This window comes from Sturnus vulgaris, chromosome 2 (genome assembly GCF_052056855.1).
Source record: "Sturnus vulgaris isolate bStuVul1 chromosome 2, bStuVul1.hap1, whole genome shotgun sequence".
In the NCBI taxonomy this organism is placed as follows: Eukaryota; Metazoa; Chordata; class Aves; order Passeriformes; family Sturnidae; genus Sturnus; species Sturnus vulgaris.
In genome coordinates this window covers 119,108,352-119,133,506 of record NC_142244.1, presented here as the reverse complement: position 1 = coordinate 119,133,506, position 25,155 = coordinate 119,108,352, and the positions used below count along the sequence as shown (strand labels likewise).

The 25,155-nt window shown below is 64.6% G+C and overlaps 4 protein-coding genes across 7 annotated transcripts; 3 read left to right on the top strand and 1 right to left on the bottom strand.

The window, feature by feature from the left end:
* The first annotated feature begins 36 nt into the window (after positions 1 to 36).
* Positions 37 to 8,328, top strand: LOC106861755 (F-box/WD repeat-containing protein 7-like). The gene is made up of 13 exons (XM_014890368.2): positions 37 to 211; positions 1,344 to 1,523; positions 1,835 to 2,158; positions 2,592 to 2,674; positions 3,019 to 3,157; positions 3,442 to 3,576; positions 3,658 to 3,781; positions 3,862 to 3,998; positions 4,668 to 4,781; positions 5,013 to 5,194; positions 5,302 to 5,527; positions 6,089 to 6,299; positions 6,555 to 8,328. Exons 1-13 carry the CDS (start codon positions 80 to 82, stop codon positions 6,821 to 6,823), a joined length of 2,256 nt encoding a protein of 751 aa, XP_014745854.1. The 5' UTR covers positions 37 to 79; the 3' UTR covers positions 6,824 to 8,328.
* TIMM10B (translocase of inner mitochondrial membrane 10B) lies at positions 7,365 to 8,361 on the bottom strand. The gene is made up of 3 exons (XM_014890373.2): positions 8,232 to 8,361; positions 7,871 to 7,966; positions 7,365 to 7,799 (listed from the first exon to the last, which is right to left on the bottom strand). Exons 1-3 carry the CDS (start codon positions 8,268 to 8,270, stop codon positions 7,593 to 7,595), a joined length of 342 nt encoding a protein of 113 aa, XP_014745859.1. The 5' UTR covers positions 8,271 to 8,361; the 3' UTR covers positions 7,365 to 7,592.
* ARFIP2 (ARF interacting protein 2) lies at positions 8,316 to 14,252 on the top strand. 3 transcript variants are annotated; one of them, XM_088160572.1, is made up of 9 exons: positions 8,316 to 8,455; positions 9,385 to 9,492; positions 9,577 to 9,685; positions 10,614 to 10,724; positions 11,255 to 11,370; positions 11,491 to 11,712; positions 12,017 to 12,174; positions 12,253 to 12,427; positions 12,990 to 14,252. In XM_088160572.1, the coding sequence occupies exons 2-9, from the start codon at positions 9,394 to 9,396 to the stop codon at positions 13,143 to 13,145; spliced, it is 1,146 nt and encodes a 381-aa protein (XP_088016698.1). In that variant the 5' UTR covers positions 8,316 to 8,455; positions 9,385 to 9,393; the 3' UTR covers positions 13,146 to 14,252. The 3 variants fall into 3 exon arrangements, with proteins under 3 accessions (XP_088016698.1, XP_014745857.1, XP_014745858.1); XM_014890371.2 differs by lacking the exon at positions 10,614 to 10,724; XM_014890372.2 differs by lacking the exons at positions 8,316 to 8,455; positions 9,385 to 9,492; positions 10,614 to 10,724; positions 11,255 to 11,370 and having other exon boundaries at positions 9,580 to 9,673.
* A 2,273-nt stretch (positions 14,253 to 16,525) lies between these two features.
* TRIM3 (tripartite motif containing 3) lies at positions 16,526 to 25,044 on the top strand. Of its 2 annotated transcripts, none has more exons than XM_088160566.1 (12): positions 16,526 to 16,593; positions 17,597 to 17,738; positions 19,332 to 19,566; positions 19,929 to 20,089; positions 20,353 to 20,533; positions 20,884 to 21,607; positions 21,826 to 21,929; positions 22,288 to 22,455; positions 22,548 to 22,716; positions 23,372 to 23,442; positions 23,550 to 23,690; positions 24,368 to 25,044. In XM_088160566.1, exons 2-12 carry the CDS (start codon positions 17,611 to 17,613, stop codon positions 24,518 to 24,520), a joined length of 2,235 nt encoding a protein of 744 aa, XP_088016692.1. In that variant the 5' UTR covers positions 16,526 to 16,593; positions 17,597 to 17,610; the 3' UTR covers positions 24,521 to 25,044. The 2 variants fall into 2 exon arrangements, with proteins under 2 accessions (XP_088016692.1, XP_088016693.1); XM_088160567.1 differs by lacking the exon at positions 16,526 to 16,593 and adding an exon at positions 16,737 to 16,843.
* Positions 25,045 to 25,155: the final 111 nt, after the last annotated feature.

Sequence of the window (25,155 nt, the reverse complement as noted above, 5' to 3'; positions counted from 1 at the left end):
CTACGCGTGCGCCTCTGGGGGCGGGGCCGCGCCTGCGCGCTGCTGTCGGGCCTGCGCGGCGGCAGCTCCCGGTACCGGGATGTCGGGGCCGGGCGGGCCGGGCCCCGCCGGGGCCAAGCTCGACATCAACCGCGCCGGCGTGGCCGAGCTGGAGGGTGCCCTCAGCGGTATCGGCCGCCGTCGTGCCCGTGGTATCGTCCGCAAGAGAGAGGTGCGGGGAGGTGGGGGGGAGAGAGAGAGGGGGGGGACGGCACACCGCGGTGAGCGACCTGGGACCCCGAGTGGCGGTGTCGGTCCCGGGGTGGGGGCCGTGGGGCGAGTGCGGGGTGACAATGCTGTTTGCGTCCTGTGGACGCCTTGTGAGGCCGGCCGAGATACCCGAGTCCCGCCCTGAGCCCGCGGGGCCGGGCGAGCGCAGCCGCCCCCGGTGCTGCCGTCCCTGCTGCCGGGTCCAGGCGGCGCCCCTGGCCTGAGCAGGGAACCGGGGGGAGCCAAGTTCTGGCGGGACGGGACGGGCATCACACCCCGAACGCCGTCGCCGGCGATGTTGGGGCGAGATCCTGCCGCGACCGGTGACATGGCTGGGAGCAGTGGGAGCGGCACCGCGGGCCCCAGTGCGGCGGATACGGGCGGGTCAGCGGCAGCCGTGCCCTAATGCTACGGGGACGGGCAGCGCCGCGGCCGGGAGAGGCAGGGCTGGGAGCGTTTGGCATGTTTGGGGCTGGAAAAGGTGGTAGAGGGGTGGATGTCCGAATGCTGTGAACACGTATGTTGGGAACACCGGGAGGTATGAGGGCAGAAACCGCTAATACGAAGGGAGGGTGGTCTGGAGCAGGGCCTGTCCCGGGGCGGTGCTGTCACTGCAGCCCTTTGTGGGGAGCAGCAGCGCCGTAAAACGAATCCTGCCAAGTCAGAAGGGCCAGTCGGGCCCTTCCAGGCCCGTGGGCTGTGCTGGTTGTCCGCCGAGTCCTGCCCCGGGACAGCTTGGCCCCGCGGCTTCCGCGCATGGCAGGCGCTCCGGGAGCCCGTGTAGGGTGATGGGACGCACCTGATCCTGGTCGGGGCCGGGCAGTGCTCGGCCCGAGGTCCCGCGGGACGGTCGGTGCCTCGCACATGTGTGTGTCTTCATGTGCCCAGTTGTTCCCCTGCCCTGGAGCTGTAGGCTCTCTCCCCATCCTGGCACTGGTTATCTGGGGGACACAGATAACCCCAGCTGGCAGTTTTGGGTTGCTGCCCCTCCTCTCACAGCGCTGTGACTCTTCCGTGCGGGGCCACTCGGGCAGGGGGCTCTGTGGGAGCAGGAGGGATTCTGTTCTGGGCAGGGCTGACTTCTCTCCGCACAGGAGCTGAAGGGCTTCACTTGCTTGGATGACCTGCTGCATGTCAAGGGCATTACCACACGCATCCTGGAGCTCAACAGCCAGCGCATGACGTGCCGGCAGTGCCCGGGCCCCGAGAGGCCCCCACGGGCTAGCCCCACTCCCTTGGGGGACAATGAGGACCACAGGGCACCTGCAGCACAGGTAGGTGGAAAAGGGTCTCTGCTGCCAGGTGGAAGGACAAGGGACAAGGTCTAGCTCTGGGGGGGCTCAGGAGAAGCTCGTGGCGAGCAGACAGAACTGCACCAGATTCTGGAGGAGCTTATGGTTGTGGGTTTGGGGGTTCTCCACTCTACAATCCCCCGCAGTGCTGTTGAGTGGAGCCCCTGTGCTCCGGGGCCATGGCTCTCGCTGGCAGCCATCCAACGGCACTCCCAGCCCTTGTCCTCCTCCTGGTCTCCAGTGGCCCATGCTGGTGCGGAGTCAGCCCTGTTCCCTGCCTCTTCCCTGCTCAGGTGGTGGCTGAAGAGGAGGAAGACGAGGAGGAGGAAGCACCAGTGCCTTGGGAGCCAGAGCGCCCCTGGAAGGGTACCCCCAGGTCCAGAGCAGACCCTGATGGTTCTGGGGGACAGGGACCACAGGAGCACCCCAGGTCCACCAGGGAGCAGGAGGAGGAGGAGGAAGAAGAAGAAGAGGAGGAGGAGGAGGAAGGGAGCTGCTGCAGCGAGGAAGGGGAAGACAGCAGCAATGTATACCTGTACTACACTCTGGGAGAGCGCTGGATCGACTACCTCCAGCGCACTGGGGATGGGGGGCTGCTGCGGCACCTGCGCCCCAAGGTGACCAGGGGGCAAGGAATGCTGAGGCACTCTGGGCACCTGCAGGAGGCTGCAGGGGCTGGGGTTCTGTAATGCCTGGCTGCTGGGGCTGGGGAAAAAGTTGTTGCCCCCGTCCCCCATGCAGACTCCTGCCCAGCGTGGGGGTCCTTGGTCATAGGGTGGGGGAGGTGCTACCCTGGTCTACCCTAGTCCCCAGCCCTGCCCTGCCCAACCCTGGTGTAGCCCTCCTGTGGGCATCCCTTGTTGCTGTGTGGACCCTGAAGGAAGAAAGCAGGAGAGTGAGCGTCTGCCCCATAGCACTGGGCAGGGGGCCCACAGGGGTTGGTTCTGGGTGGGTGGTATGTAGGGGTCCAGAAGGATCAGCTCTGGGCAGGGAGCCTGCAGGGGTCTGCCTGGACTTGTTCCAACCGCTACAATCTGCTGTGTCCCACAGATGAAGCGGAAGTCAGAGAATGGGCCGGATGGCCGGGCCTTGTCCCCTGGGAAGAAGCTGTGCAAGGGCTCTGACTATGGCAGGTGAGGGGTGCGGGGTGCTCTGAGTGCAGCTAGTGAAGGGGGTTGTGTGTGCTGGGACAGCACATACCTCCTGCTGCCCTCCCCAGGAGGATGATGGAGACACTTGGGTTGAGCAGGGGTTGGCCCAGCTGAGATCCAGCCCTGACCAGTTGCCTGTCTCCTGGGCAGGCTGGGCTGCATGTCTGGGCAAGGGGTCAACAGGGTGGGAGCAAAGAGAAGTCAGTGGGGTGGAGCTCCCACTGGTGGAAACCAGTTCCAAGAGCCTCTGGCACAGTGTGGCCTGGAGCAGTGCTGACATATGCCACCTGTGCCATGGCCTCACTTGTGCCTGGTCTTTCTCCCAGGACACTGGGTCCCTGTACACCCAGCCCCACGACTACCTTTGGGGACCTGCGCAATGCGAAGGTGGGGCAGGCCCGGCGCCGTCGCATCCCCTCAGTGGCCCCCCCTCCTGAGCTACAGGACTGGCTCCGCACCTTCCAGGTATGGCTCACCTGGTGGCTCCAGGCAGCCTGGGTGTGATGGGAGGGAGCCAAGCCTAAAGGATCCCCACTGTGGGCAGGGGTTGGGCCCACGGTGGATTTTGGATAGTTTTGCTTGTGTGAGGAAACACAGAGGAGGTTTCAGCCCTGGCCAGAGTTGGTGTCACCTGTACTCAGCACCACCAAACTTCCACCCGCCTCGGGCTCCTTGCCTGGGGCAAGAGGCCTGGCTGTCGGGCTAGCTGGGGACACAGAGCCAGGGATCACTGGGGGTCCCCCTTGCAGCGCTGGAGTGGCCCTGAGAAGCTGCTGGCCCTGGATGAGCTCATTGACCGCTGCGAGCCGGCACAGATCAAGTACATGATGCAGGTCATCGAGCCCCAGTTCCAGCGGGACTTCATCTCCCTGCTGCCTAAGGAGGTGAGTGAAGCTGGGGAAGCAGGGACCTGGTCTGACCTGACCCCCCGGTGATCCCTCTGTGACCTTTATCCCCCCCCATAGCTGGCCCTGTACGTCTTGTCTTTCCTGGAGCCACGGGACCTGCTCCGTGCTGCCCAGACTTGCCGCTACTGGAGGGTCCTGGCCGAGGACAACCTACTCTGGAGGGAGAAGTGCCGTGAAGAAGGTGAGGGTCCTCCCGCGTGGGGGCTGGGGCGCCACCCCAGGCTTGACCCAGGTGAGGCACTGCTGTGTCGTCCCCTGCAGGGATTGAGGAGCCCCTGCACCTGCGGAAGCGGCGCCTGCTTAGCCCCGGATTCATGTACAGCCCCTGGAAATTCGCTTTCCTGCGCCAGCACCGCATCGACATGAACTGGCGTAGTGGGGAGCTGCGGCCCCCCAAGGTGAGTCTCGGTGTCCCAGCAGGGACAGACTCTGGGGAGCTGCGGCACCCCAAGGTGAGCCTGGGAGTGTCCCTGCCTGGGGCTGACCCTGGAGAGCTGAGGAGCTGGTGGGGGTCCCTCTGGGGACAGACCCCAGGTCACTGGTATGGGGAAGCTGCTGTAGGATCTGCTATGGGGAGCAGATCTGGCTTGCTTAGAGCAGTGGGGGCAGCTGAAATTAGGTCCCCTGGGCCTGGAGAAGGGGGGGGGGGGGGGGGGGTCCCTTTCTTTGCCCTTCTCCAAGGCCCCCATGCAGGGCTGCAGCCATCTCCGGCACCCAGGGAAGGTGCAGCGTCACAGAACCCTGGTGATCTCTCCCTGCGGGTCCCTTCTGCCCCTGGGCAGAGTCTCCACCACCCCTTTTCTTGCTCCTTCAGGTGCTAGGTTCTTGAGCCCCCCCATTCCCTGTTCTCCTGTAACCTCTGCCCCTGTGCAGCAGCTGCCAAACTTACCACACACCCCAGCTCTGCTGCCCTGCAGAATCATTGGGGGTGCAGGTGATTTGGAGACCTGTTTATCTGCCTTTCCTCCCAAGAGCTCTTGCTGCCTTCCCATTGCTCATTGTGCTGGGGCGTCCTCCTGGCTGCGGGGGGGGCACACTGCCCCCAACACACTCTTGTGCTCCCACAGGTACTGAAGGGCCACGACGACCATGTGATCACCTGCCTGCAGTTCTGCGGGAATCGCATAGTAAGCGGCTCTGATGACAACACACTCAAAGTGTGGTCAGCTGTCACTGGGGAGGTGAGTGTCCCTGTCTCCACGGAGATGAGTGTGGTACTGTCACTGGCACCGCAGGGGTTTGGGGCAGGGACCATCTGCCTGTGCTGGGCACAAGTGAGGCCACACCCTGACTCCTGGGGTCAGTTTGGGTCCTTTATGACAAGGACGTGGAGTTGTGCTGCTCCTCTGTACTGTTTCAGGGATGGGGAGGTGTGAGAGGCTCACCTGTCCCTCGTGTTCTGTTCCCCACAGTGTGTGCAGACGCTGGTGGGCCACACTGGAGGGGTTTGGTCCTCCCAGATGAGGGACAGTGTTGTCATCAGTGGCTCCACTGACCGCACACTTAAGGTGTGGAATGCTGACAGCGGCGAGTGCGTGCACACTCTATACGGACACACCTCCACCGTGCGTTGCATGCACCTGCACGGCAACAGGTACGGGGCTGATGGTGCTGTGTGAGGGGGGGCATCCGCAGGGGGTGAGGCTTGTTAGCCCCAGGCTGCCCTGGCAGCTGGGCCCCAGGTTATCCTCTTGCCTGCAGGGTGGTGAGTGGCTCCCGGGATGCCACACTGCGGCTCTGGGACATCGAGACGGGGCAGTGCCTGCACGTGCTGATGGGCCACGTGGCAGCCGTGCGCTGCGTCCAGTACGATGGCAACAAGGTGGTCAGCGGTGCCTATGACTACACGGTCAAGGTGTGGGACCCTGAGAGCGAGAGCTGCACCCACACACTGCAGGGGCACACCAACCGTGTCTACTCACTGCAGGTACGGCCCCACACACATCCCCTCCTGCTCTTTCCCCGTCTCTAGCTCCCCTGCCCTCCCTGCTCCCTGCAGCTACAACCTCGAAGGTACAGCCTGCCCTCCTGCTGGCTTGCCCTACCACTTCCCTGCCTTCTAGTCATGGGGCACAAGCTGTGCCAAAGGTCCCACATGTGCTGTAGGGACAAGTGGGCTCTGCCTGTGTCATACAAGGCCCTGTGTTCTTTGTAGGGACATGTGGGCCATGTCTGTGCCGTGATGTATCTGCTATACAAGGACACACAGACCATGTTTGTGTCCTGTGGGGACAGTTTCTGCCCCCCTGACCCCGCTTCCCACACACACGTGCTGTGGACACAAGCACTCCTCCCTGCCCCTTCCCTGGAGCATTTCTACAGCCCAAAAAGCCAGGAAGTGTATGAGCCTATGTCTCAGATGCTGAACTGGGGTCTCTGGGGGGGGGGGCTGTATCCCAAACCACGGGATGCCAGAGCTGTGGTCCACACCCCAAACCAGGGGCCACTCCTGTCCTCGATGCTAAGCTGGACCCCTTCTCTCTGGCAGTTCGATGGGACACATATTGTGAGTGGGTCCCTGGACACATCAATCCGCGTGTGGGATGTGGAGAGTGGGAACTGCCTGCACACGCTCATGGGGCACCAGTCACTCACCAGCGGGATGGAGCTGCGGGACAACATCCTCGTGTCTGGCAACGCTGACTCCACTGTCAAGATCTGGGACATCAAGACGGGGCAGTGTCTGCAGACACTGCAGGGTGAGAGGGGATTCCTCACCCTTGGGGGGCAGTGGGCTGTTCCCTTCATTAGGGGGCTAGGAAGGGGAAACTCTCTCTCTTGGGGGGAGAGGGAGCTGTGTTGGCTCTAAGCTGTCAGATGTGTCTAGACGGAGTGGTGGGTGTCCCTGAGGAGCTAGGGCTGGGTGGCTTTGAGCTGCCAGATGTGGCAGGAGCTATGCCACACAGCATTAGGTGCCCCAGGTGCACCTGAGGCTCACCTGTGCCTCCCCATAGGTCCCAGCAAGCACCAGAGTGCTGTCACCTGCCTGCAGTTCAGCTCCAAGTTCGTGGTGACCAGCTCGGATGACGGGACAGTGAAGCTGTGGGACCTGAAGACAGGGGAGTTTGTGCGAAACCTCGTGGCCCTGGAGAGTGGGGGCTCTGGGGGGGTCGTGTGGCGCATCCGTGCCTCCAACACAAAGCTGGTGTGTGCTGTGGGCAGCCGCAATGGCACTGAGGAGACCAAGCTGCTGGTGCTGGACTTTGATGTGGACCTTAAGTGACCCCGGCCAGCCCGGGGGTCCCGCGGGAGGGGTGGCCCCGGCGCAGGCGCTGGCCCCCGCGGGCAGGACAGAGGGAGTGCTGGGCCGGGCCTTATTTATATGCGCGGGAGTGCCCGGCCAGGCCTGCAGGAGCATGTTTTGTACACGGAATATATCAATTTATTTCTGTACTGGGGCAAATGCTTACCTGCCCAAGCCCTAAGCGCTGCCCTGGGCCCGCAGCAGGGAGAGAAGAGGCCACGCTCTCCCAGGTGTCACAGGGACACTACGCATACATGCCTTTAGCCTGGCAGCACCTGACACTTCCCCCTTTCCCCCTCACATCCCCACATTGCCCCATCTGAGTGCCTGCTCTGCACCAGCCATTTGTAGGGAGAAGGTTCAAGGCCCCCACAGTGTCCTGGTGCTCACAGGGGAGACCTTTGTCTCACATTTAGGTACAATTACCTGGATTCCCAGTTGTGCCATGGGCTCCCCAGCACACCCAACAGGAAAAAGAGGCCAGGGCTCTGGTGCCCTCCCCACATGTCACACTAAGGCATTACTGTAAATATGTTTTATTTGGACTAACACTCCACTTCCCAGAAGTCCACAACCACGAGGGCTAGGGGGGGGCTTTCCCCCAGTTCCTGTGCCGCTATCCCCGGTACCCTGCACAGCCCAGCCACTGCCAAGTGCAGATGCTGCTCCAGCCTGGAGCTCCAGCGCAGTGAGGATGCAGCTGCTCCAGTCGGGTCCGACTGGCGCAGGGAGCTGTGGCCAGATGCTGCTATGTGCCGGCAGCGGGACCATCTGGCGAGGACTCCGCGGGGCCCGGGGCCGGCTCAGAAGAGGCTGGGAGTCCGGATGGCCCAGCTGCTGTCCCGTACTCGGCTGCGCGGCGCTGCAGCATTGCCGGCACCAGTCCCACGTAGGCGCCCATCAGGCGGTGGTTGGCGCGGACCAGCCTCGCGGCGCAGCTGTCCAGACACGACTCCTGCGGGAGGGACGGGATGGGGTGAGGGGGCGTGGGGACAGCCGACATGCGGTCCCCCGTGCCCCGCTCACCTCGCGGCCCGTGAGCAGCCGGTAGTTGAGGTTGCAGACACAATGGCGGAAGCAGAGCTCGGTCATACGGTTGTAGACCAGCAGGAAGTCCCGCAGCTGGGGAGCAGGCATGGGTCACACCGGGTGGAGCCGGTCTGGAACCCCCGAAACCCACCGGGAGCGCCGGCGTGCTCCCGGCCAGACCGAGATGCCCGGGTCCTCTTCCAGGACCTGCTGGTTCTCCTGCGAACCCGGGACCTCGAGATCCCACACCCGGAGCCCTCGGGACACACCGGGACCCGCCACCAAACCGACAGCCTCGGGACCACCCATAAAGGCCTCGCGGCACACCGTGCTCCCCACCCCCGGCCCAAGCGCTCACGCTGCGGAGCTGCTGCCGGTGCTCGGCCGCCGGGTCCATCGCGGGCCCGGGCGCGGGCCCGGTCCCTCCGCGCTCGGCGGGACCAGCCGCCGAGCTCGCAGCAACGTCACTTCCGTCCGGCTCAGCGATGACGCCACTTCCGGGCCTCTGACGCCACTTTCGGCGCGTCCGGGCCGAGGCGGAGCGGGAGAGGCGCGGGGGGGCCCGGCGGGGCCCGGGCGCAGGTGGGGCCAGAGGGGGGACCGGGGAAGCTGGGCAGGGTGGGCGGCCGCGGGGCCGGTGGAGTCTGGCTGGGAGAGCCCCGGGAGCGAGGCTGGGGCCGCCGTCGCCCGCTCTGGCCGGTTCCATCAAGAGCAGCCACCGCGGGTTGCCTCGGACGTCGGTCCCGTCTCGGGGCCTTGCCGTGCGTGGCTGCGGAGGGGTCCATTCCAACGCTGCCTCCGCCCCGTCCCGGAGGCTGTGGGGACTGCGGGGCCGTTCTTCGGCGAGGATGGGTCTGGGCGGTGACGGCCTCTGCCCGCAGGGTTCGACCCTAGAGCTGGGCCGGGCCCTGTCCTCGCCGGGGAGGGGACAGGTCACAGGTAACGGGTTCTCGAGAGCCCGCCCCGGGCCCCGCCTGCCCTGGAATGTGCCCGGACCGGTCCGGGCGCAGCGGGCCCCCCCGCCGCTCTCCTGCGGCTGTGGACGTGGCTCCCGGCGCCCTCCTGGCTGGGCTTGGGCGCTGCTAGCTCCGTTGTCCCGGGGCAGGGTCTGCGGCACGCGGGGATCCCCGGCGGGGTTTGTGAGAGGGAGTACGGATTGCGGCCCAAGGGGTGGGGTAACCCGGGAGTCCTGTGCGTGATGGTGTGGGAGCCACAGTGGGGTCCAGGCAGAGGCTGGGGTTGGGGTCGGTGCCTCTGGGATGTGCCACCCTACGGGTCCGTTCTGGGAGCCAGAGGTGTCCCGAGAGACGGCCGAGCTGGGCAGGGTAGTGGCTGCAGGAGGCCCTGGGCAGGGGACAGAGTCTGCCCAGTGCCAGCAGCTGCCGATGTGGGGCCCTCCCTCCGCGCTGTAACCTCCTGCTGTCCCCTTCCAGCACGGCCCCGCGGGTACTGGCTGGTGCCCCTGGCTGGAGGGTAGTCCTGGCCCCAGCACCACATCTGTGTCCCCGCAGGCCCTGAGGATGTCGGACGGGATCCTGAGCAAGGCAGCCACCATGGAGATCCCCATCAGCAGCAACGGGGACACCAGCAGCCTGCCCGAGGACGATGGCCTGGAGCAGGTCTGGGGATTGGGAACCCCAGGGGAGTGTTTGGGGCTGTACCAGTCTCTGCATCTCAGCCCCCTGTGCTCCTCTGCCTCTCAGGACCTGCAGCAGGTGATGGTGTCAGGACCCAACCTGAATGAGACCAGCATCGTGTCAGGCGGCTATGGGGGCACAGCCGAGGGGATCATCCCCACTGGCACCATCAAAGGTAATGCGGCTGGGCTGGGAAGGAATGGGGATCATCGTGGGAAGAAGGGGCTCAGCTCTCCTCATTGCCCCTGACTTAGGACACAAGGTTCTGCTACAGCCCAGCCAAAGTGTCTCCCGGGTGGGCTCTGTTCCCGCTGGGCTCGGGTTCTGTTTAGGGGCACTGTGTGAGGGAGTGTACTAGTAGCAGAGAAGGAGCTGCTGCCCCAGCTCTGCTCTCCCTGGGCTGGGTTACTTCCTTGTCACAGGGTGGGGGGTCTCTGCTGGGAAATCTCCCATCTCCTTGGTCAGCGCATCCCCATAGGATTCTGAGTCCCTGCTGTGGTGGAGGATCCCAGATCTGTCCTGGTCCATATGCAGCAGGAACTCTGGAGTGTGCTGGGGATGCAGGCAGGGCGCCCCAAGCCTACACCCTACTGACATCTTCTTACTGCCCAGTCAGAGCAGGCCACAGTGGGGCCAGTTGGACTCTGCACCCTGGGAGACCTGGCACTGCTGTCCTTGTTCCATGCAGATCGCTCCCTGACGGTTCTCCCAGGGCTTGAGGAGGGTCCATGTGGACAGAGAGGGCGAGTGTGTGTGTGTGTGTGTGTGTGTGTGTGTGTGTGTGCTTTCCTGGAGCACCACCGCTGCTGGCCTGGTGTCCCCATGTCTCTCTGTCCCCGCGCCCCCGTGACGCCAGGCCTACTCAGCTCTTGAGGTGCAGGAATTCCTGCATACGGGCCGGAGGTGGGGGGGGTTTCCTGGGCTGGGGGAGTCCATCTGTGTGGCTGTAGCCATGTCTCTGGGTTCCAACGCTCACCTACTGCCATCACTCTCCCGCTGCCGCCCGCCCGCGCACTCGTCCCTGTCCCCTGCCCCCCGTCCCCACTGCCCTGGCTACCCTACTGCCCTATCCTGTCCTGCCCCATCCTGCTCGGCCCCCGCAGCCCCCCCGTTTCCAGGCTCTCTTGTCCACCCTCACCCCCCCCGAGGACCATCGGTGCCCCCCAGCGCGCCTGCTGCCCGTAGGATGGCCCGCCCGGCCGCTGCTCCCGCAGGTACTGCGCCCCTCACTCCACCTCAGGGCGTCCCTTGGGGCTGGGGGGCCCTGGGCCTCCCTAGGGACCTTGGTAAGAGCCCCCATGGCAGCTGTGTCATGGCCAGAGCCTGGTCCTTGTGCTGTGACAGAGGATAGTGCTGATGGGCCCAGGGGGCTCAGAGGTGGGTCCTAGCCAGCTCATCCTGCCCCTAGAGCCCACCTGAGGCACTCCCCGTGCTACTGGGTGGTGTTTCCCATGTGTCCGGCCTGGTGAGGGTGGTCAGCAGGATGGGGCAGGGCCTGGTGCAAGTAGACGCAGCTGGGCTGGGGTCTGTGCCCTTGTGTAGGACCCTCAGAGGGCTAACAGGAGCAGGGTACTCACCACGATGCCTGTGAGCCAGTGCTGGGCATGTGTCCAGAGCTGGGGATGCTACTGTGGAAACAGCGGCTCCAGGGCAAGGGCTCTGGAGGCTGGGGGTGCTCGGTCCCCATGGCTGCTTCCCTCCTGGAGCTGGTGCCAAGTCCTTTCTGTCTCTGTCCCTGTGCCAGGCCCCGGGCTGCACCCACCACCCCCTGGACCCCCACCTGGTGGAGAGGAGGTCGTGCGTGGCATTGCCGTTGAGAAGTTTGACATCGTCAAGAAGTGGGGGATCAACACCTACAAGGTGAGGGGTGGGAGGGACTCCAGCGGGCCTTCCCAGCGCCCCTCTCACAGCAGCTGCTCTCGGAGTGGTTGGGGGGACTCACACATGCTTTGGGGGTCGCCCGGTTTGCCCTTCCTGCAGTGCACCAAGCAGCTGCTCTCAGAGCGGTTCGGACGGGGGTCCCGCACGGTGGACCTGGAGCTGGAGACTCAGATTGAGCTGCTGCGTGAGACCAAGCGCAAGTACGAGAGCGTCCTGCACCTGGCACGGGCACTCACAGCCCACCTCTACAGCCTCGTACAGACCCAGCACGCCCTGGGAGACGCCTTTGCTGACCTCAGCCAGAAATCCCCTGAGCTGCAGGTGTGCCAGGGCTAGGGGGAACACTGGAGAAAGGGCAGGGACACATGGGCACCAGGGCTGGTGGGCGGGGCAGAGGCAGCTGGGGCTTGACACTGGGGTTGTGGGGGTCAGGACGTGGGGAGTCAAACTTGGACACCAGGGCAGGAACACGATCTGCACAGGAGTGGATGTGCGTGCAGGTGCTGGGCTTGGCGGTGCTGGGTCATGGTTGGTCTCAGGGGCTTTTACTTCAGCACCCTTGATGGAGAGAAGTGGGGATGTGATCCGTGCCCCCTCATCTGTGTACCCATCTCTCTGTCCCCAGGAGGAGTTTGGGTACAATGCAGAGACACAGAAGCTGCTGTGCAAGAATGGGGAGACGCTGCTGGGTGCTGTCAACTTCTTTGTGTCCAGCATCAACACGCTGGTCAACAAGACCATGGAGGACACTCTTATGACAGTGAAGCAGTATGAGACAGCCAGGTGGGACAGGGAGCTCGAGCGGCTCAGGGATCCTGGGGAGAGCTGGAGGCAAGTCACTGATCCAGGGGTTCTGTGCAGGTTGGAGTATGACGCGTACCGCACAGACCTGGAGGAGCTGAGCATGGGCCCACGCGATGCTGGCGCTGTGAGCCGCCTGGACGCCGCCCAGAGCCAGTTCCAGAGCCACAAGGACAAGTATGAGAAGCTGCGGGCAGACGTGGCCATCAAGCTCAAATTCTTGGAGGAGAACAAGGTGGGTGCAGGGATGGGAGGTGTGGGGTGGGAATGGGGAGCACAGGAATGGGAGATGCGGGACAGAGGTGGGGGATGCAGAGATGCGGTACGTGAAGAGGAGGGGTTTGGGACAGGGATGGGGGTGTGGGATGGGAATGGGGAGCACAGGAATGGGAGATGCAGGACAGAGGTGGGGGATGCAGAGATGCGGTACGTGAAGAGGAGGGGTTTGGGACAGGGATGGGGGTGTGGGATGGGAATGGGGAGCACAGGAATGGGAGATGCAGGACAGAGGTGGGGGATGCAGAGATGCGGTACGTGAAGAGGAGGGGTTTGGGACAGGGATGGGGGTGTGGGATGGGAATGGGAAGTGCAGGGATAGGAGGCACAGGAATGGGGTCCCTGCCGGGATTTGACAGCCATGTTAGATTTGTCACTCAAGAACATTAATTGGGTGGAATGGGCAGTGGGAGGAGGGAGGGGGGGAGCAGCGGCACTTGGGGGGTCTCAGGGGGCTTTCCAACCCCTTTTCTGTGCTACTGGGGTGGGGTCAGGCCCCCCCATTCATGATACCCTCCCAGATCAAGGTGATGCACAAGCAACTGCTGCTGTTTCACAATGCCATCTCTGCGTACTTTGCCGGGAACCAGCAGCAGCTTGAGCAGACCCTCAAGCAGTTCAACATCAAGCTCAAGACCCCTGGCGCCGAGAAGCCCTCCTGGCTGGAGGAGCAGTGAGCCCCCTGTGCCCCCCCCCCGGATGGAGGAGCACACATGGACCTCAGTTGTGGCCGGGGGCTCGTGGGGGCCACAGCCCAGGCCTGGTCTTGCATGGGGGGGGCCACCAGATGTGGGGAGCTGACAGTGGGCTGGGGCCCCCCTATCCCACAGCCCCTCCTCAGGGCAGGGTGCAGCAGCTCCTGAGCACAGACCCCACACAGCAGACAGCTGGAGCCCCCCCTGCCCCTGACACTCCTAAGGGGCTGGGGACACCCCCTCGCTGGGCTGCTGCCCCCAGACACCCCACTCAGCTTGGGGTGAGCCAGGACCTTCCACTGTCCCCCCTCTGCTTCCCCAGGGCAGGATGAGGGTGCACCCCTCCCAGGCCCACTGCCAGCTTCCACCCAGGGAGACCCCTGCCCTGTGGCACAGTGGAGCTCGGGGGGGCAGCACCAGAACAGCCAGGTCTCCCCTATGCTGGGGGAGCTTGTGGGGCCTCCCTGCTGCACCTGGCACCCAGGGGGGCTCCTGCTCTGCCCTCCAGTGCCAGGGACACCCTGGCCCCTCCCCGGCCATTCACAGGTGTTTCCAGCGTGGCCGCTCTTGCACTCCTGATTCACAGGGGGCTGCACTCCCAAAAGACCCCCCCTGCTTCCCTGGGGCTGTGGCATCCTGGGCTGGGCTCGTGAGGGGTCCCTGTGCCCTGCTGCTAGTGGCATAGGGGAGTCGCTGGCCAGGCACAGGTCCCCTGGAACCCTGGGAGAGGGCAGGGGGGCTCCAAGCAGGGACCAAACGTCAGTGGAGGCACGGGGGGTGCACGCGTGTCCATGCACGTCCGTGTGCGGGCACATGTGTATCCCAGGACTGGGGCACATGTGCTGCACACGGGGGGCTGGGGTCCCGGCCAGGGTTTACCCCCACCCCACGAGGGGCCCCCTGCCCACCCCTGCACTTGGGCACTTTCTCCTGAGACAAAATTGTTGTTTTTTCTTGTTCATTAATTTAACCCATAATTTAATGTCGGGATCCGACTTCTCCCTGCCCCGCCCTGGTGACGGTCTGACCCCCTCAACCCCCTGACTTCTGAAAAACCCCGAATAAATGGTACAGATCAGTGTGTGCAGAGCTACAGGTGGGACAAGCTGCACCCTGCGTGCTGGGGCTGCCTGAGCGGGTGAGAGACAGGGGCATCAGCCCTGTAACGGTGAGGACTCTGTGATGGAGCCCTAGTGCAATGGGCACTGGCTGCTGCTTGTGGGAGGCCCAGGCTTGGAAGGGGAACGGGAGAGAAGGTTCTGGGGGCAAGCGAGGGGCTTGGGGGGACCCTGCTCATTTGTGTCTGGCGAGGGGAGCCACCCCTTGCTCCAGCCTCATGGCACCATGACCAGGTGGGAGTAAATGGGGACAGGATGGGGTGCCCTGCAGGGAGAAGCTGGGTGGGATCGGCCTGGGGTTCCTGGCACCATCACTGCTGTCCCAGTGGTGGCAATGAGGGCTTGGGAGTCCCGCAGGATAGATTCCCCTTCCCCAGGCCAGGCACTGGGGCTGGTTCCATCCGGTGCTCTCCTCCATCACCCTTTGAACTATTACCACTCTAGCTGCTGTTCCCCTGGGACCCCTGGACAACCCACTGGACACTGACTGGCCCCTGGGACACTCCCTTCAGAAAACCCCAGGAGATTCCCAGCCACCCCCTGAACCTTCCACCAGGACACCCTCTCTTCCCCACCCTGACCCTCTGGAACACAGAAACCGTCCCATGGAGTCCTGCCATTCCCCAGACATGGATGTGGGCAGTCCCTGGCCATACTGAGCTGCTGGAGTCGGGTGGGTGTCTGCCCCCCAGGGGATGAGAGCTGTTCCCAGACACCTGCTGTATCCCTCCAGGCCTATCCACCAGGTTGTGTGGGGTATTGGGAAGGACCAAGGGTCTCTACAGGGATGAGGAGCCACTGGAGGTGAGGGTGGAGGGCCAGAGGCAGTCCTTGGAGGAGGGGAGCCCATTTGATCCTCCTGTGCTGCAGGGGCCCGTGGGACATGCTGAGCGCCTTGTGCTGCTTCTGCTGGTGCCTGCCTGGGAGTGCAAGGTCCTGGCAGTGGGTCCCGTGTTCCAGGGCAGGTCACCCCCTTATCACCCTCATGATTATCCCTGCTCCTGGGGGCCTGTGCTGGCTGCACAACCAGGTCTGGCCTGGCTGCAGAACCTTCCAGACACTGAGGCCAGGGTGGAGGGTCAGGGGACCATTCTGAGGCCCCCATGTGGATGGGGACAGATTTCTTGGGGAGTTTCTGGTTCATGGAAGAGCCCTGGGTCCCTCCTGGATCTGCTTCTCCCTCATGGGTCCCCAAAGGGCTGGGAGTCCTTGTGCTGGGCCGGGTCAGGATCTTCCTGTCCCTGTGGCCATCATTCCCCGCATGACCCACTCCTGCAGTGAGCTGGCTTGGAATAGGGGCACCGCTCTGCACCTCTCGAGCTCCAGCTCTGCCAGGATGCCCTGTCCGTGAGGGCCCGCTTGCTGCCACACCTGCCTCACCCAAAGGAGGCAGCCAGGAACCTGCTGGAATTCCCTGGGAAGCTGCAGCAGGTGGGCTTGATGCCACCTCCTGAACGGGGTGGAGGGGTATGAGTTGAAGGGGTGATGGTGATGAGGGGTCCCACGTGCAGGAGGAGCTGTGGCAGGTGGGAAGAAGTGTGGGCTCCCTTTAAACTGAGGGGCTGTGACAGGCCTACTGGGCCCTGGTTTTACTCCTATCCCCGCTTTATAAGCCCCTTTGTACCCCGCCTGTACCTTATTTACCTGTACCACCCCTCTATAACCCCTGTTTTACCCCTGTTTTGCCTGTGCGTCCCCCTCGTCCCTCTTTATATCCACCTGTTCGCCTTGACCTTCCTTTTATTCCCCCTTTATCTCCCTTTTATATTCCTCCTACTTCCCACTTTATACCACCCGTCACCCTATACTGGGTAACCGCTCCGCCATGCCCCCACCCACCACTGTATGCCCACATCCCCCAGTCCTATTCCCTCTCCAATTTGGGGTCACATCCCCCCAAATTCGGGGTCGGGATGTGGTTGCCGTGGCAACAGCCGGGTACCCCTGGATGCGCGGAGCCCCCCCCCCCAGCTGCAGAGCCACAGCCCAGGCGAGACCACTGCTATCGGGGGGGGGGGGGGAGGGGGGAAGCTGAGGGGTCACTTTACCCACTTCCCCACTGACCCTCCCGGCGAACCCCCCTGTCGGGGGCGGCACCGCGTCCCGCAGCGACGCCTTGGCACCCCCGCGCGGGGTGTCCTGGGGGCGAGCTCCGTGAACCGGAGAGGTGGCGGCATGGTTCACCTCCCCCTCCGGAGCACGCTTGGTGCCGCCCGGCCCGGCCGCCTCCCTGTCGCATCCCGGGCCGGGGCCGAGGATGCGCCGTGGGGTCCCGCGGCGCGGGCGGCAGCGAGGAGGGGGCTGCGGGGGGGGTGAGTGCGGCCCGGGGGTGCGGCGGGGCCGGCGCGGGGACGGCGCGGGCCGCAGGAGGGGCGCGGGGTGTGTAAAGGGCGTGCGGGGTGCGATTACTGGGGTGGAGATCCCCGGGGGAGCCGCGGGCTGTGGGGGCCCCCCCGGGCCCCCCCGGGCCCCCGCCATGTCCCGGTGCCGCGGGGGGGGCGGTGCCGCACAATGGCGGCCGGGGCGGGGCCGGGGCCTGGAGCGCGGAGCCGCCGCAGCGCCGTGAGCGGGGCCGGGGCGAGGGGAGGGGGCGAGGGACAGAGGGTGATGGGGGACGGGGGGTGCTGTGGGAGGGTCTGTGGGGCACGGGGGCCAAGGGACAGGGGTGGGGAGTGTCCCATGGGGATTGGGTGCGTGCTGCGGGGCTCAGGAGGAGGGTGGTGGGGTTGGGGTGTGCCCGTGGGGCAGGAGGGTGGGTGCTGAGGGTGCCCTATGGGGTAGACGATTGGTTACCACGGATGGGGGGCGGCTGCCGTGGGGCAGGAAGGCGAGGGGACTGTGGCATGAGGGGTTCCGAGGGGCAGGGATTGGGGCGGGGTGCTTGGGGCACGGTAGTGTGTGAGGCTGGAGGGCACGTGTGGGGCTGGCTTTGAGTGCCAGGGGGTCATGGGCATGGTGGGGGCCGGGAGGAGTCCCCGTGTGTGCCCCACAAGGTGTCTGTGGGGCCGGCGACTGTGGGATGCCTTGGGGTGGGTGCTGTGGGTGCCATGGGTCAGGGCGGTGGGCGCCTCAGGGTGCTGAGCCCTCACACCACAGGGTGAGTGTCCTTTATGGCCCTCTGTGAGGTTCTGGGGTGGGCAGGGGGCTGGGGGGCTGTGTGGGTGCCATGCAATTCCTCCCACGCATTTAAATTCCCCCCATTCTCAGGCTGGGCTGGGTGGGGGTTGTGTGGTGCCGTGGGTTGGGGCTGGGGGTGCCAATGAGCCCCATAGGGTGTTGCAGGGTGCTTGCCCCTCACTGTGGTGTGCCTCCCAGGCTGAGAAGCCACCATGGCCCGCCATGAGCCCGCCAGCCCGGTGGTGCGGCAGATTGACCAGCAGTTCCTGATCTGCAGCATCTGCCTCGACCGCTACTGCAACCCCAAGGTGCTGCCCTGCCTGCACACCTTCTGCGAGAGGTGGGACCTCCCGAACCCACCCTGAGACCCCTGCATCCTCTCAAACCGCATCCCTGCCTGCATGCTGTCTGTGAGAGATGGGACCCCCTGAACCCCTCCTGAGCCCCCCCTGCACCCCCTGAGCCCAATCCCTGCCTGCACACCTTCTGTGAGAGGTGGGACCCCTCGTTACACTTCCTCCTTCCATCCACCCCTCTGCACCGTATGTGCCCTAGCACCCACTCTCCATCCCCACCCTGTCTCTGAGCACCCCTACATCTCTCCCAGGCCCTCTGCACCCTGCCAGCATCCATCCCCAGCACATCCCCACTGTACCCTGGGGCCCCCTGCACCCCACTGAGTCCTGACTGCACCCCACCACTGTGATGCTCCCAATGCACCTCCCATGTCCTGACTGCACCCCTACACCCCAAAGAGCCCCCTGCCCCCTCCAGCATCCATCCCCTCTGCCCCCCCAGTGCACCTACCACCCCCTCCTCGCCTTGCTGATCCCCCTGTGTCACTGAGCCAGTACCCCACCACTACCGGCTGCACCCCCAGTGTGCCCCACTGCACCCTTCCTGCACCCCTTAAACCTGCAGTGTGAGCAGAGCCCCCCTGACCCCCTGCTGATGGTGAGCCAGGCCCCCCCTGCACTCCCTTCCATCCCCAGTGAGAGATGGAGTTGAGCTTCCCTGTGTCCCCAGCAGTGGGGCTGGGACCCTCCTGCATCCCACAACCCATGGCAGTGCTGAGACCCCACTGCCTCCCACACCCCACTTCTCTGAGAGGGCTGCACAGCCCCTGAGGCTCCTGAGTGTGGGTGCTGGGGGTGCTGTGGCTGGGGTCCCCAAGTTGCTGATGGCCCCTCTCTCTGTGCTCCCAGAGCCCTCTGGCCCTGCTCCAACCCTCCATTCCCATCCATCCATCCGTCCGTCCGTCTCCGCAGGGGCACTGGCGCTGCTGCCCTGTATCCATCCTGTCCATCTGTCTGACTGCCTGCTCCTCTGCCACTCCCCAACCTGGTGTGACTCCACGTAGCCCTCCTGTCTGTCTGTCCATCTGTGTCTCCCATCCTAGGGTGACACTGCGCAGGCTCCCCATCTGTCTGTTCGTCTGTCTGCCTCCTGCACCCCAGTGTGACGCTGTGCAGCCCTGCCACCTTGTCCATCTGTCCCTTCGTTTGTCTGTCCCTCCCACACTGTTCTCACACTCCAGTGTTTCCACCACACAGCCCTCATGTCTGTCTGTCCCTTTCTCCCCCTGCTCTCTGCTTGCACCCCAACACTCCTGTCTATGTCGCTGCCCCCCTCTCCCTGTGTTCACCCTATCTGTCTGTCCTGCTGCTCCCATCCCACTGTCACTGTGGGCAGCCCCCGGTCCATCCATCTATACCCGTGCCACTGCCTGTCCCCAGGCCTATCTGTGTGCCCTTGTCCTGCACTCTGACCCTTGTGTTGAGCTGTCCATCCCACTCTCTACCAGCCCCCAACCCTAGGTGCCATGTTCCCCCATTCCTATCTCTGCCCCTTCCATGTCCTGGCCCAGAGTCTGTCCCTGTCATGTCCATGTGACCCCTGACCCCAGTGACCCCCGTGACCCCTGTGACCCCAGGTGTCTGCAGAACTACATTCCGGCCCAGAGCCTGTCCCTGTCGTGCCCTGTGTGCCGCCAGACCTCGATCCTGCCCGAGCGGGGGGTCCCGGCGCTGCCCAACAACTTCTTCATCACCAACCTGATGGAGGTGCTGCAGCGGGACCCTGACCCCCGCGGGGCCCCCCCTGCACCCCTGCCCCCCCTGGGCGCCGCCACCGGGCAGCCACTCTGCTGCCCAAACCACGAGGGAAAGGTGGGGGCCGAGGGCTGGCGAGGGGCTGGGAGGACTGCAGGGGGCTGTAGGGGCTCAGGGTGTCGGGGAGGGCTGGGGGGTCCAGAGGGCTGATGTGACTCGGGGGGGCCTGGGGTCCTGCAGGACCTGGAAAGGCTTTAGTGGGGCTGGGATCTGGGGAAGGCTAAGGACGTCTGTGAGGATCTGGAGAGGGGTCGGGTGGGCTGCAGGCTTTGGAGAAGGGGTCCAGAGGGGGTCTGCGGGAGGCTGCAGTGATCCAGGGAGTCTGGGAGAGGCTGTGTGGGCTCGGAAGGTGAGTTGGGGTGGGCTGCAGGGTCCTGTGGGCTGGGCTGTGGGGCAGCAGGTGAGTGCAGGTGTGGCAGGTGATGGAATTCTACTGCGAGCCCTGCGAGACAGCCATGTGCCGGGAGTGCACGGAGGGGGAGAGGCGGGAGCACCGGGACCACCGCACCGTGCCGCTCCGTGATGTGCTGGAGCAGCACAAGGCAGCCCTGCAGCACCAGCTCGACGCTGTGCGCGCCAGGTATGGGGGTCAAGGAGTCCCTGGGTGTCCCCATGGCCCCACTCCCACTCGTTGCAGCGCCAGCTTGATGCCACCCACACATGGTACAGGCGGAGGGGTGGCTGAGGGCATCGTGGGTACTGTGGGGTTTGAGGGTTCAGGAAGTCCCCATGTCCTCCTTCTGCAGGATACCACAGCTGGATGAAGGTGCTGTGGGGGGGCTTGAGGGTTCAGGTGGGGTTGGTGGGGATTTGGGAGTTCAGGGGGTCCCTGTGTCTCCCCAGGCTCCCCCAACTGGCGGCAGCTGTGGGGCTGGTGGCCGAGATCAGCCGGCAGCTGGGGCAACGCCGGGCTGAGGCTGAGGCAGAGATCGGGAGCAGCTTCGAGGAGCTGGAGGCAGCGCTGCGGCAGCGGCGGGAGGTGCTGCTGCGTGACCTGGAAGCCACCTGTGCTGCCAAGCAGCAGGTAACACACCTGTGACTCTGTGCCCTTCACCGGCCCTTCCTGGGAGGGTGTGTGGGTGCTCCAGCCATACCCCAGTGCCAGTGGCCCTGCCGGTGCAACAGTTGGGGTCCCAGTGCAGCACCAGCATTGGGGTTGTGGCCATGGCTGGAGTGCAGGTGGAGGTGCAGGTGGAGCATTGTTTAGGGTGCTGGCTGTGGGGGTCCCACACCGACACCACAGAGACGTGCCATCCCCACGGGATGCACAGAGGCCCAGCTGGAGATGCAGTGGCAGGGCCAGGATATGGTTCCAGTGTGGGTGCTGGCACTGGGGTCCCACCTGGTGCCACAGGTGATGTTCTGGTCCCACAGGTGCTGGAGGCGCAGCTGGAGGTGCTGCGGCAGGGCCAGGAGAGCATCCTGAGCAGCTGCGCGTTCACAGAGCAGGCGCTGCACCACGGCTCAGCCACGGAGGTGCTGCTGGTGCAGAAGCAGATGGGCGAGCGGCTGCGGGAGCTGGCAGCACGGCCCTTCCCTGAGCACCCGCACGAAAACGCGCAGCTCGAGTTCCACGCCGAGCCCGAGGGGCTGCGCCGCTCCATCCAGAACCTGGGTGCGCTGCTGACCACCAGCGCCACGGCGCATACCACGGTGGCCACGGGCGAGGGGCTGCGCCAGGCCGTGGTGGGGCAGCCCTGCTCGCTCAGCGTCACCACCAAGGACAAGGACGGGGCGCTGGTGCGCAGCGGCGGCGCTCGCCTGCGCTTCGCCGTGACGGGCCCCGACGGCGCCGCGGCCGAGGCCGAGGTGCAGGACAACCGCAACGGCACCTACGAGCTGGTGTACACGCCGCGCACCGAGGGTGACTTTGTGCTGTCCATCCTGCTGTACGGGCAGCCCGTGCGCGGCTCCCCCTTCCGCGCGCGTGCTCTGCGCCCCAGCGATGTCCCCCCGTCCCCCGAGGAGGCCAAGCGCCGCGTCAAGTCCCCGGGTGGGGGGCACGTGCGGCAGAAGGCGCTGCGCCGCCCCGCCAGCATGTACGGCAGCGCCAAGCGCAAGGAGAACCCCATCGAGGACGAGCTCATCTTTCGCGTGGGTGAGCAGGGGGCAGGGGGGGTCCTAGGGCAATGGGGGTGTCTTGGGATGAGGGGGGCCTATAGGGACTCCCCAAGGCTCCCCAGGACGGTCGGGTCTCTCTGGGCTCCTCATGACTCCCAGAGATGGTGGTGGAGGACCCCAGGGGGTGGCAGGGGTTTACCGGGATGGTGAGTGGTCTCCTGGGGCCCCGTGTGCCCCCCTGACCGATGCCTGCAGGCAGCCGTGGCCGGGAGAAGGGCGAGTTCACAAACCTGCAGGGGATCTCCACATCCAGTGCCGGCCGCATCGTCGTGGCCGACAGCAACAACCAGTGCGTGCAGGTATGGACACCCTTGGGACCTCCAAACCCCCCCCCAGGACCCCCACTGACTCTTGTTGACCCCCCACTTACCCTGACAGCAATAGCCAGTGCATGCAGGTATGGACCCCTGGGACCCCCACTGACCCCCACGGGATCCCCCCGGGTAACCCTGGATCCCCATGACCCCACTGACCCTGTCAGCAGTAACCAATGTGTGCAGGTATGGTCTCCCGGGGTCCCTGAACTCTCCCAGGACCCCCACTGACTCCCCCTGCTCCTTCCTGCCCCCCACAGTTGTTTAAGGAGGGGCAGTTCTGGCTGCATTTCAAGGGGTTGGGGTATTCCCCCCGATTCCCCTGAACCTGCTGCCCCCCCAGGTGTTCAGTAATGAAGGGCAGTTCCGGCTGCGTTTCGGGGTGCGGGGGCGTTCCCCAGGGCAGCTCCAGCGCCCCACGGGGGTCTCGGTGGACACCAATGGTGACATCATTGTGGCCGACTACGACAACCGCTGGGTCAGTGTGTTCTCACCTGAGGGCAAGTTCAAGGTGAGGGAAAGCAGGGATGCAGGGGTCTGAGGGGGGAGCTGTGGGGTGGGGGGTCCACGGCACTTCCCCCCTTGACTCTCTGTCCCCCCCAGACAAAGCTGGGCGCGGGGCGGCTGATGGGCCCCAAGGGCGTCGCTGTGGACCGCAATGGGCACATCATCGTGGTGGACAACAAGGCTTGCTGCGTCTTCATCTTCCAGCCCAACGGGAAGCTAGTGGCACGTTTTGGCTCCCGTGGCACTGCTGAGCGCCAGTTTGCAGGTATCCCTGGAACCACCCCCAGCTGGGAGGCCTTGGGCTCCCCAAGGACCAGTGGACTGGTGGCCCTGGGACCCCTAAGAATGGCCTGAGGCTGTGGGACAGGTCTAGGCTCCAGTTCTATACTGGCTTTTTGGATTCAGTTCTGGGCTGTGGGTTCAGGTTCTGGGTTCAAGACTTGTTCTGAGCTCTGGTTTGAGTTTTGGGGCTGGACAGGGGGCCAGGGTCTGGTTCTGGGTCCAGCATCAGGTTCCGGGCTCTCAGCTGGTGATCCAGTTCCAGGTTGTGTTTCTGGGTTCTGGTTCGGGACTGAGATCCCAGGATCTGAGTTCAGGGTTTGGTTCTGGTTCCCAGGCTGGGATGTGGTTCCAGGTTCTGAGCTCTGTGTTCTAGACTGGGGCACTGGGTTTGGTTCTGGATACAAATTGTAGGACTGGGTTCTGGATTCAGGCTCTGGGCTCAGGTTCTGGCAGTGCTCCATCCTGGGGGCTCTGAATTCTGGGTTCTGTCCATGCCTCAGGGCTCTGGGTCCAGCCTGGTCCTGTCATGGGGCCAGGACTGAACCCGAACCCTGCCATTCCCCTCAGGGCTGAGCTCCCCAGTCTTGGGGATGAGTTCCCTGTGCCCCACTCAGGCTGAGCCCCTTTTGTCTCCCCAGGACCCCATTTTGTGGCTGTCAACAACAAGAATGAGATCGTGGTGACCGACTTCCACAACCACTCTGTAAAGGTGAGAGCAGCCACAGGCGGGTGCTGCGATGGTGCTCTCAGGGCTGGGGGGCTGCAGTGACCAGTGACCCCCACGACTTCCCTGTGCTGTCCCCCCATGCCCACCAGGTGTACAACGCAGAGGGCGAGTTCCTCTTCAAGTTTGGGTCGCATGGGGAGGGCAACGGGCAGTTCAACGCGCCCACAGGGGTGGCCGTGGACAGCAATGGCAACATCATCGTGGCTGACTGGGGCAACAGCCGCATCCAGGTACCAACCTATGCCTGCACAGACACCTGTGCATGCACCTGAACATCTGCACAGACACCTGAACATCTGCACAGACACCTATGTGTGCGCCTAAACACGGGTACCTGCGCAGACACCTGTACAGACACCTGTACACCTGTACCTGCCCAAGGGGGTGCAGCACTGGCCCCTCCCCATCTCTGCCCTGCTGTGAGGTGGTGTGGGCACCTGCGGGGACCCTGGAAGCAGCTGGGTTTAAGTGAGAGCAGCTGGAAGGAATTTTGGGACAGTTGGGAAGAGTCAGTGCAGGGTCTACAGTCAACTGGGAGGGGTCTAGGGTCAACTGGGAGCAACTGGAGTCAACTGGGAGCAACAAAGAAGGGTCTCAGGTCAAGTGGGAATGGTCCCTGGGGGCCTAGGGTCAACTGGGAGGAACTGGGAAGTGTTTTGCACCGAGAGCAACTGGGATGGACTGGGAAGGGGTCTGGGGTCACCTGGGAGCAACTGCTCAGGGTTTTGGGTTAACTGGAATAGACCTAGGGGGGATCTTGACCACATCTCCCCACAGAGAGTGTGTCCTGCAGGTCTGGGGGCTATCAGGGCTGGGGGTCCCTGGGCTTGGGACCATTGGGGGCCATTGGAGCTGGGTGACCCTGGGCCGTGGGGCTGTTGGGCACAGCTGTGTGCACCTCCTGCAGGTGTTCGACAGTGCGGGCTCGTTCCTGTCCTACATCAACACGGCGGCTGACCCGCTGTACGGGCCACAGGGGCTGGCACTCACCTCCGACGGCCACGTTGTCGTGGCCGACTCGGGCAACCACTGCTTCAAGGCCTATCGCTACCTGCAGTGACGGGCAGGACCCTGCGGGCACGGCTGCGGGCAGGATGGAGCCTGCAGCTGCAGCGGGGCGTGGACTGACGGCTGCCCCATGGCCTCGCTTGCCCCCCAAGCGCCATCCTGGCTTCATGTGCACTTTATCCCAGGGGGGGCAGCTGGGCCTGGGAGGGGGTGAGGATGGGTCCTGTGGGGTGGGAGCTGCCTGGGGGTCACGGTCTGACCCCTCACCCTGCCCCATGGCAGGGCCAGCATCCCACTGCCCCAGCTGACAGGGTCCCCAAGGTGTGGGGGGTGTGAGGGGCAGAGGGAGCCGCTGGAAGGGCTTGGGGGGACTGTGGGGTGGCCAGTCCAGAGCCCCATGCCCCTTGAGGGCTGTCCCCCATCTCCCCAGCCCCCCTCCCCAGCTGTGGGGTAACTGTGTGTGCCTGCTACCCCGCTGCACTGCTGCTCCACAGCTCTGGGGGGCTCTGGGGGTTGTGGGGCAGCTGCCGCACGCTGACAAAACTGTATGTACAAAATAAAGTATTCTGGAAGTTACCCTGGCCCCGTGCTGCCCCGTAGCCCTGCCTGTCCTTCACACACCCTGCCCTACAACCCCCTCTGTCCTGTGGGCCCTCCTGTGTGTGCTGGACACGCCCAGACAGTGCC

Bases quoted from the DNA above. Each gene is read 5' to 3' on its own strand.
- TRIM3 (XM_088160566.1), top strand. From the start codon at position 17,611: ATGGCCCGCCATGAGCCCGCCAGCCCGGTGGTGCGGCAGATTGACCAG. The intron at 20,534-20,883 runs GTAACACACCTG...CTGGTCCCACAG, and splicing joins CCTGTGCTGCCAAGCAGCAG to GTGCTGGAGGCGCAGCTGGA. The intron at 21,608-21,825 runs GTGAGCAGGGGG...CGATGCCTGCAG, and splicing joins CGAGCTCATCTTTCGCGTGG to GCAGCCGTGGCCGGGAGAAG.
- ARFIP2 (XM_088160572.1), top strand. From the start codon at position 9,394: ATGTCGGACGGGATCCTGAGCAAGGCAGCCACCATGGAGATCCCCATC. The intron at 9,493-9,576 runs GTCTGGGGATTG...TCTGCCTCTCAG, and splicing joins AGGACGATGGCCTGGAGCAG to GACCTGCAGCAGGTGATGGT. The intron at 12,428-12,989 runs GTGGGTGCAGGG...ATACCCTCCCAG, and splicing joins AATTCTTGGAGGAGAACAAG to ATCAAGGTGATGCACAAGCA.
- TIMM10B (XM_014890373.2), bottom strand. From the start codon at position 8,270: ATGGACCCGGCGGCCGAGCACCGGCAGCAGCTCCGCAGC. The intron at 7,967-8,231 runs GTGAGCGCTTGG...CCTGCTCCCCAG, and splicing joins ACCGGCAGCAGCTCCGCAGC to CTGCGGGACTTCCTGCTGGT. The intron at 7,800-7,870 runs GTGAGCGGGGCA...TCCCTCCCGCAG, and splicing joins GGCTGCTCACGGGCCGCGAG to GAGTCGTGTCTGGACAGCTG.
- LOC106861755 (XM_014890368.2), top strand. From the start codon at position 80: ATGTCGGGGCCGGGCGGGCCGGGCCCCGCCGGGGCCAAGCTCGACATC. The intron at 3,577-3,657 runs GTGAGTGAAGCT...CCCCCCCCATAG, and splicing joins TCTCCCTGCTGCCTAAGGAG to CTGGCCCTGTACGTCTTGTC. The intron at 4,782-5,012 runs GTGAGTGTCCCT...TGTTCCCCACAG, and splicing joins GGTCAGCTGTCACTGGGGAG to TGTGTGCAGACGCTGGTGGG.